Source organism: Aplysia californica, unplaced genomic scaffold (assembly GCF_000002075.1).
Source record: "Aplysia californica isolate F4 #8 unplaced genomic scaffold, AplCal3.0 scaffold00512, whole genome shotgun sequence".
NCBI lineage: Eukaryota > Metazoa > Mollusca > Gastropoda > Aplysiida > Aplysiidae > Aplysia > Aplysia californica.
Window position 1 is genome coordinate 190,026 of NW_004797782.1, and position 10,108 is coordinate 200,133.

Genomic DNA, 10,108 nt, shown 5'->3' on the forward strand with positions numbered 1-10,108 from the left:
CACAGTGTAGAATTCTGTGGTTTAGGGTGAACGCGCACCGGGTGAGAATAGCCACAAGACTCGCCTGCACTATTCATATTCTCACTCCGGGTGAGAATAGAGGTGGCCATATGATATGCTAAATCTACCCACTAACGCAAAAGAGCTCCAATTTACTTGGTGGAAATTGACAAAAAGTCAATTTTTGTCAATTGCCACCGCGTCACTCGGTGGCAATTGACACTAGAATCTAGAGTCTAGTCTACTTTATTCTCACCCCGGGTGAGGATAGACACTTCCAAAGGATTGGCAATGAATCGTGAAATCATCTAGATCTATACACTCACCATACACTGTAAGTAAACTGAATTTCTACAAATATGCTTGGAATGTAAATTGCGACCCTCAGACACCAGAAAACAGAGCAGGTTTACACCGGTCCGTTTGTTTTGATCGCCATAGCACAACTACAACAACTCAGCATACCAGAAAAATGTAAAATATACACGACTTCCGATTAATACACAAAATAAAAATAAAAATTAGGTGTTTATTTTTGGGATGGTTCTCTTTTCTTTAGATTAATAAATATTTGATAGCTTAGATGTATATATTTGACTATTCAATTTACTGTTAATGTGATAATATAAGCAATAACCTTTTAGTCAGTATAAATTGAACTCTTGCATTACAGTTATGTTATGGTTGTTAGAAATCGAACTACGTGTACTTCCTGTCAAACTTCAAAATGGCTCCCCCCAGAGCAGTAAGTTTCTCTGTCAATGTTTTCAATCTCACTTTCTCTGATTTTGGACGAAGTGTGGGCTTCTCATAGTAACAGTGCTTTGTGAAAAAATATTTATGTTGGAATAGTATCCCGGAAGCTTGTCTTGGTTATAATATTGCTTTATTTTAGGTAGGGTTAATTGTTGTTTTCGGTTGGTTGAGTGCCAGATGGCAGAAGACAAAAAAAGTACAAACTTTCCGGCGTTTCTTTAAGGCTAAGGGAAGTGGCTATCCTCACCCGGGGTGTGAATAAAAATACGATCGACCTCTCACCCCGGGTGAGACTTGCCAGCGTTTGGCTATTCCCACCTGGTGTGAAACAAGACCTGTTTTTCCTAATTTCAGAATGAAAGTGGCTATTCTCACCCGCCCGGAAGTTCTCGCAAGATCAACTCCTCCCCTCTTCTCTCTCTCTCTGTCTCTTTCTGAATACTGTCTATCGGTGTGGACGATCAAATTGACCAAAACAAAGTTAAAAAATGATGTTAAAACACAAAAGTAAATTAATTTGGTTGTCTACAAAGATGCTACGGCTATTTAACTTTTCGAATCGAGCCGAACTACGCGGGTCGCCATTTTGTTTTGCCCGGAAATTCTCGCGCTACTCCTCTCTCTCTTTCTCTCTCTCTCTCCACTGCCCACAGACAAAATTGTACGCTTTTAGTAGGCTACAGTTGTAATGGAACGTTTGTTCACGCACAGAATTCTACAATTTTTCTGTTATCACAGTGTAGAATTATGTGGTTTAGGTTGAACGCAAAATTTGGTGAACGCGCACCGGGTGAGAATAGCCACAAGACTCGCCTGCACTATTCTCACTCCGGGTGAAATAGAGGTGGCCTTTCAGAATAGGCCTACTGTCTATCATCGTGTCATCGGTGTGGATGATCAGATATATTGAATTGACAAGTGAAAATGCAAAGAAAAAATGACGTTTTACCATAATTTATTGTTTTGCAGTTGTTAGGTTTGATATCTTAGCTCACCGCGAATCAAACGTATAGATCTAGATCTAGATGTAGGTCAGGCTCAAATAAGGGGGGTGGGAACTACCGAAAAAGCACCCAAAAATAACCTAGACTGTCCTAGATCTAGATCTAATTTGATCGTCTACAAAGATGCTATGGCCAGACCTGCAACTCATCCCGATTTTTTGCCCCAAATCTTAAGCATCCCGATTTTCCCGATTTCGATCGCCAGTATCCTGATTTTTCGTGGTTTCGTCTGTTGCGTCCGATTCTTAGAAAAAAATATATAAAGTTCTGCAATCTCTTTTGCTTGGAAACACCGATTGGACTTTTTATATGCAGGAACTTGGAACGCTATTTTCTAAAGCGTCTATGCCGAATCTAGGTCTAGTAGATGGCTAACGTACATTATTTAAACTAAAATCGACCTAGTTTTGAACGCTCACTCGCATCACATGACTTGACCTCGTACGTGTGGTGAGTAGTGCGTGTGTCGGGGACCGGCGGTTGTCGGGGTCAACAAAGTTCATTCACACCGGTCGCGTTGGTCGAGGTGTTTTTCGGGACTTAACCAGTGTGGACGGCCGGGGGGAGGGGGTGGGGGTATTACACTTGGGCTTAAAGTGCGTGCCGTGATACAGGTACTAATTAAGGGGAAAGGAATAAGAAAAAAAAATGAACTACCTTGGCGCGATCTTTTTTTCGATGTGATGGAAGTCAAACGTTGTTAAAACGCGGGCGTTTTGCGTGGATGATTAGAGTTACGTGTCAGCTATTTTCAAGACTACGAGTGTTTCAGCATCACTGCGACCTTCGCTCCCCCAGTCTATCTAACTTCGACTCGAGTACATATATGCTGTCAAAGTTTTGCCTTGCATACTTGCCCCTTTAAAGGGAACCAGGACACTCCCCGCCTTCCCCAGTGCCCTTTATGACTGATTTGCCGTTGATCCCGATTTTATTCACCAGATCCTGATTTTTTAACTCAGAAATCCTGATTTTTAGATTTCATAGAGTAGCAGGTCTGTATGGCTATTTCCTTGGAGTAACTATATAGGGAGAGGCCCTAACGTTGCGTCGCCCGCTCAACAGTTCCAACCAAGTTGAAGCCGAAAGGGCGGAGCTTATCGGGCCTGCCGCCATCTTTGTAAGTTCAAAACAATGCAGCGTACGCAGCGTAATCTCCTTTCAAAACAAGCTGCTCGGACTCCATTGTCTCTCAAAATTTCTTTGTCAATGTTAATTACAGCATTATAAGCACTCACGTACAGTTGTAATGTAATAAGGATGTTAACAAATCTTACTTGCATCAAATTACCAGCTCATTTAGTCGAATATTTACAGTAATACCTGTACTATGTATACACATTGTGATGGTAAGATATTCTGTTTTACATGTTTTAGAGACGAAATTGGGATAATAAGGATCAAAACAAAATTATAAACGGGATGATAACATTTTCTGAGTTTTTGGAAGTCGAACTTCATTATTTTTACAAAAACGAAGACTTCTTGATAGTAATAATATAATAAGGACAGTAAGAAATCTTACTTGCATCAAATTACCAGCTCACTCAGTCGAACATTTGGTAATACATTACTATGTATACACATTGTGACGGTAAGATAAAAAATTTTTTACTTGTTTCAGAGAAGAAATTGGGATAATAAGGATCAAAACAAAAATATAAACGGGATAACAAAATTTGCAGACTTTTCGGTCATAGAACTTCATCAGTGCAAAATGATGTCATCACTGACATTATTTTTACAAAAACGTAGTCTTCTTGACTTAAACTTAAAACAGAATATATTTCTAACAAAATTGAAAATGATTACACAAAAGATGGTAGTGAGGGTGGGATGGGATGGGCGAAGAATGAGGGAAGGAGAGGGCAAGGCAGATAAGAGTGAAGTATGATGGTGAAAATTCCCCCCCCCCCCACACAAAAAAACCCCAACAACAACAAAAAACAAGAATAAAACCCCCCCCCCCCCCCAAATAAAGCGAGGAGGGAGGGGCACCTTTAAAACACCCAGACACTTTATCTAATTTTACAAAATACTGTTAAGGGTATTGAAAAATTAATAGAGAATTTGAAATGATAGGCTTATAATAATAAGATTTTCAAAACAGATTGCACTAATTTATTACATTTCTCTCTTGACAATGTCACACCCCCTGCACAGACAGACGACATATGGCATCAAAAATGTTATTCACACACCAAACACACTTCAATGACATTCTTTGAAGGCACTGTCGAACCTCCGAAGAGACTTCAAAAAACAGCAAGGAATTTACTTTTGACACATTGGAGTCAGCAAAGGCACCGATGCAGGTTTCACATTTTCAAATGCTTTGTCAACCTTAACAACACAAAACCAGCAATGTAAGCAACATGCAGAGCAAATTGACAAGTATGCTAGACTAGATCTAGGCACACACGTGGCAAACTGAATTTTCTGCAATCTTTTTTCATTCTGTTTTTACTGTGAGATGCATTTACGGCTAAATCAGAAGGCACTTCGTCATCAAGTTCAGTGCCATTGCTGGAGACTGATATTTTTTAAAACATTTTTCGTAGGTCTTATAAGTGTTTTACGACACTCGCAACTGCATAAGTCATATGAGTGCGAGGGACACATTAAACATTTTAAGTTGGTAGGAAATTTTGAATTTTGCCTGGGTGGCGACCGAAGCCTACTTTTATCGATTTTAGACCACCAAGGGACCTTTAATTAGCGCAACTTGCATACGCAACCTCCGAGATTTTTTCGCCCTTGTCCGAGAAGGCTAGGGGTAGATCTTTCCTACCAGAAGATCAGGGGTGTGGCTGAAAGACAGAGGTAAGAAGGAGCCAAGGAGTAGCAGTAGAAAGGCTGCAGAAAGAGTCCGGAGCCCTGAGGAGGTAGGGGCAGAAAGTGGAGATGAAAGCAGATGAAAGAGAAAGTACAATTTTAGAGAACAAAATTTTTCCGTCACTACTCGGATTCGAACCCAGGACCTTTGAATGAGAGGCCCACCGGACCCGAACGCTACGCAAACTGCCATTCGGTCGACACTAAGTTTACAACTGAGAGAACTGAGCTGATCTCGCAAACATGGCCGACCGTCGTCTGCAGCGGCTTCACGTTACGCGACTCGCGCCCTCTCCTATTAATAGTTCCTCCAAGGCTATTTCCCTTTTCGAATCGAGCCGAACTACGGGGGTCGTCATTTTGTTTTGCTTAAATAAAAGTTCTCGTAAGATCTTTCCTCCCCTCTCTCTCTTTGAGTCTCTTTCTGAATACTGTCTATCGGTGTGGACGATCAAATTGACCAAAACAAAATTTAAAAATGAAGTTAAAACACAAAAGTAAATTAATTTAGTCGTCTACAACAATGCTACGGCTATAGAACTTTTCGAATCAAGCCAAAATACGCGGGTCGCCTTTTTGTTTTGCCCGAAAGTTCTCGCGCTACTTCTCTCTCTCTCTCTCTCTCTCTCTCTCTCTCTCTCTCTCTCTCTCTCTCTCTCTCTCTCTCTCTCTCTCGCTCTCTCTCTCTCTCTCTCTCTCTCTCTCTCTCTCTCTCTCTCTCTCTCCACTGCCCACAGACAAAATTGCACGCTTTTAGTCAAACAGTAGTAACACAAAAGCGCTGTGGAATGTTTGTTCCTGGCACAGAATTCTTAGAATTATTCTAAAATTCTGTTATAATCACAGTCTAGAATTCTGTGGTTCAGGGTGAACGCTGCCCTGGGGTTGGCCTCATAGAGGCTAATAACAGTGAACGCACACCGGGTGAGAAGCCAAAAGGCTCGCCTGCGCTATTCTCACAGGTGGCCTTCTTTAAGACACTTGATCTAGATCTAGAATCTAGATCTAGATTCTAAACCTCTACTCACTGCTCGCTCACTGTATTATTACTATTGACAGTTATTAGTGGTGTGTATGGATTCATAAAATCCCCGAAGTTATGTCTAAAATGCGAAATCTCAGAGAGTAGAGTGCAGGGTTGGGTTAATTTAAATCAGGTCGATTTAAATCAGTTGATTTTTTAAATTTAAATCAACCTGATTTTTTAAATAAAAATCAGTGATTCAAATCACTTTTTTTTAAAATTTATTTGTATTCAGTTTCTACATATTTCAACATTCAGAATTCCTTTCTTTGGTTTCATAAAACAGATATATCATAGCAATTGCCAAAACTTGAGACTCAGTGGTGCAAAAAAAAATTTCTTACCAATTTGACTCCCTTTTCTGTCAGTCACAGATTGACATTTAGAGCTCATCTAGAGTATCAGAGCATGGAGAGGTAGGGTTTTGGAGATATGGGTCTACTATAACTATTGGTTTGGCAACCACTGTATTTCTTGTACGTAACAGTGATGACAAAAACAGATTTATCAGCAAGGCAAATTATGGACTTTAAATTCCATTTGTTTAGTAAACAAAGACTTTGTACACTATGAACTCCATTCATAATGATAATATAAATGACAAGCTTTGTAACAATGACGCAGTGCTCAGAACATGTCATCATTGTTATGTACAAGAAAGGACACACATTGGACATTATCATTGACAACACATCACAATAGTGAAAGGCTGTACAAATGCAGAAACTCAAGATTGTAAAGCTGACATGGGGTCTGAAACTGCTAATACAATGCAGGTTCTACATCCTATATTTGACATGTGTTTAAGTTTTGGAGGAATAAATACTAATGCATCACGTTTTATGCACACTAATGTGAGATGTGTGTGTTTTTCCCCACGTTTTGGCAATGGCTCATATGCCTGAGGCCCTATGGGCTAATAAGCACTCCGCCATAATATATAGATCCAGATATCTAGATCTAGATCTAATCACTTCTCACTCTACCAGGGTTGGTGATTTTTTTGATTTTTTAAATAAAAATTTTAAAAATTGATTTTTAAAAATTTAAATCAGATTTTTTTAATTTCAATTGGATTTTTTTTCATGTCGGCTCAGTTTGGGATTTCTGGTGGCTAAAAGTATGTTCTTTTAGTGCAAAATGCATTGTCTTTATTTTAACTAATGATTAATTTTAGCAAACTGCAAAAGAAAGCCTTAATCTGCTATATCAGTGAATAATGGCTACAGACAAAAAATGAAGAAAATGTCAGTCTCAAAGGAAGGAGGAGGGGTAATCATGCATAGATAAACTTGCACTTTATTACAGTGTGTGTGTGTGTGTGTGTGTGTGTGCGCGCGCTTGTGTTTGTGTAAAAAGAAAAAGAAAATGCTAATTTCAATAATGGAAAAAAAGTAAATTGAATACTGTTTTATTTTACAGTGACAGGGGGGGAAGCAGACTTTTAAGCATAATTATATTAGTCTACTAAACCTTATATCTGTTTTATCTAACTAAGGAAAGGAATTCTGAATGTTTAAAAGATGTAAAAAAGGACTACATTTTAAAAAAAAGTGATTTAAATCACTGAGTTTTATTTTTAAAATCAAGTTGATTTAAATAAAAAAAATCAACTGACTTAAATCGACCTGATTTAAATCAACCCGACCCTGATTTCAATTATGAAAAAAAGTAAATTAAATACTGTATTATTTTACAGTGACAGGGGGGAAAGCAGAATTTTAAGCAGGATTATATTAGTCTACTAAACCTTATATCTGTTTAATAAAACCAAGGAAAGGAATTCTGAATGTTTAAAAATATGTAAAAACAGAATACATTTTTTTTAAAGTGATTTAAAAACAAAAAATCAAGTTGATTAAAATTGAAAAAATCAGCTGATTCATGACAATTAGCAGGAGACCAGGTAAAGTGGATATCAACATCAATGGATCCCAACTAAAACAAAGCAGAGAATTCAAATACTTGGGCAGCATTTTCACAGAAAATGGAAAATTAGATCGAGAGATAGAGACTAGATGCCAGAGAGCCAACGCAGTCAGCTACCAACTGGGCCCTCTCCTGAAACATCCCAATATCCCCATGAGCACCAAGGCGAAGTTCATCAACGCCATTTTCCTTCCAACGCTCACATATCAGTGCCAGACATGGACTCTAACAAAAGCCCTAGAGAGGAAACTGGTCACATGCGAGATGAAATGCTTAAGAAGAGCGGTCAACAAAACAAGAAGAGACAAAATTAAAAATGAAGTCATAAGGGACACCGTGGGAGCAACACCAGTCCTACCACACATTGAAAAACAAAAGGTCAAGTGGTTCGGACACCTCACGCAGATGCCCTCAAACCATCCAGCTCTGAGAGCATACAACACTAAATATTCTGGATGGAGAGCCAGAGGAAGACCAAGGCGACGATGGAGTGAATCTGTGGCAGACACCCTTAAAGATCATGGGATGTCCCTCCTACAGGCCACACGACTTGCTGCAGACAGACACCTGTGTCTCCCCGCGACACCCCAGGGTACAAGCGGAAGAAAAAAGTAAAAAGTAAAGTAAAGCTGATTTAAATCAACCCAGATCTGATTTCAATTATGGAATAAAAAAGTAAATTGAATACTGCATTATTTTACAGTGAAAGGGGGGAAAGCAGACTTTTAAGCATGATTATATTAGTCTACTAAACCTTATACAAAATTTCCCCTAGCATGGGTCTCAATAGTCCGCCATTCAGCGGATTTCCACCACCGCAATTTCCTCCGCTGAACTCCGCTAGCGAGACAGCGGGCCAATCAGAAAGAGGGTTGTTGGGAGCCGGGTGACTGCCAGGCCCCGGGATATTTTTTTCTTTAATCGCAGAGACCCAGGAAAATACATAAAAGATCTCGAATATTTGAAAAGCAAATCCTACAACGTCTTTAAGTTCCTTTCTGCCGGTCGCGATTGTGATATTAATTCGGCTCTGAGAGTACGTTTCACGCGAATTGGCGGCAAGCGGAATTGTGTCACCAAGGTTCAACTAGAAAATCACGAGCTACTTTCGCTTTCACCCAGAAATTTGTCAGTAATTGTCTGATAATGCAACATTTATTGTAACATGCAGGTTCGTCATTACAAACGTGGTGTCGTAATGTAAACAAATCGATATTCGTCACTATGCTGTCACTTGGGGGGGGGGGGGGGCGCAACAACAACAAAAAAGTTATACTAGCGCCTTGTCGGGCTCGCCATTGTGACCGGTCAATGAACCTGTGCGCATTCTGACCGCTGCAAAGTACAGGACTTAGGAATGGGGGGAAATTATTGATTTTTTTTTTTTTAAGACGCACTCAGGGATAGGGGGGAGGGCTGGACGCAATACCAGAGGACAAAAAAAAACTGAAACTGGAGGCAAATGTTCAATGTTTAGAATTTTGATTACACTACTACAGCTCTCTGCAAAGTAAAGTGTGCGCTGGTGCAGATTCGGAAACCGTCATAACTTGTAAGCGTGTTATGGAACTTACGGGCTGGATTGGTGACAGTAAATTAGATCTCTATATTTTAGATTCGCAGATTTTCAGTGTCACTGCATCTTGCCCTCCCACTGTTCTTACACCTCTCACACTGAATAGGTCTACTTGGGCTATTCTACTCTACTTTGAGTTTGAGCATTAATTTTTGTCTTTCATGTTTATTATATATAGGCCTATGATGAAAACAGAATGCATGGTAATATCCAAAAAAGCAGCAAATCCTAGTTGTAATCTCATTAGCAAAGGTGAAAAGATCAAACAAGTCCAACAGTTTAAATATTTAGGATATATGATAACGTCATCTGATGCCAAATCCTCCGCAGAAATAAAAAGGAGAACTGCAATGGCTAAGGCTAGTTTCAATAAAATGAGCCCAATCCTGAAAAATAGAAACATATCAATGAACACCAAAATGAAAGTCCTGAAATGCTATGTTTGGTCAACCCTTCTATATGGCTGTGAATGCTGGACAATCACTAAAGACAGTGAAAATAAAATAGAGGCAACAGAAATGTGGTTTCTTAGGAGACTGCTAAGAGTATCGTGGAAGGAAAAGAAATCAAATGAGGTAGTGCTTGATGAAGCCCACGTGGGACGCTCAATGTTAAAAACAATCAGGAAACGACAAATGCAGTTTTTGGGACACCTGAATAGACATAAGGGTCTTGAACATTTAGCTCTCACTGGCAAAATTGAGGGCAAGCGAGGCAGGGGTAGGCCCAGAACAACATACTTAGGGAACCTAAACAAATGGGTAACAGGGAAAAATCAGGGAAACGTAGCTTTTCTGAGAGCATCCGAGCAAAGGAATGAATGGAAAATCATGATCGCCGTGTCTGTCGCAGATCTGGCACTGGATGATGATGATGATGATATTAATCATGACTGTTGATATTCTGGTTCTAGTCTCAAAACAAGATTCATTTTTATATAAATAGTTTATATATATATATATATATATATATATATATATATAT

At 39.4% G+C, this 10,108-nt stretch overlaps 2 protein-coding genes across 2 annotated transcripts in view; one reads left to right on the top strand and one right to left on the bottom strand.

The window, feature by feature from the left end:
• LOC101847283 (intraflagellar transport protein 81 homolog) overlaps positions 1 to 472 on the bottom strand; it is a 53,364-nt gene extending 52,892 nt beyond the window's left edge. Inside the window, exon 1 of the mRNA XM_005106088.3 lies at positions 327 to 472. The gene's annotated coding sequence lies outside the window, so the exon portion shown is untranslated. The remainder of the gene's footprint in view (positions 1 to 326) is intronic.
• Positions 473 to 694: 222 nt separating this feature from the next.
• Positions 695 to 10,108, top strand: part of LOC101847522 (probable signal peptidase complex subunit 2) — a 48,537-nt gene continuing 39,123 nt past the window's right edge. The window contains exon 1 of the mRNA XM_005106089.2: positions 695 to 745. Within this exon, the coding sequence (XP_005106146.1) occupies positions 728 to 745 (18 nt within the window). The 5' untranslated portion in view covers positions 695 to 727. The remainder of the gene's footprint in view (positions 746 to 10,108) is intronic.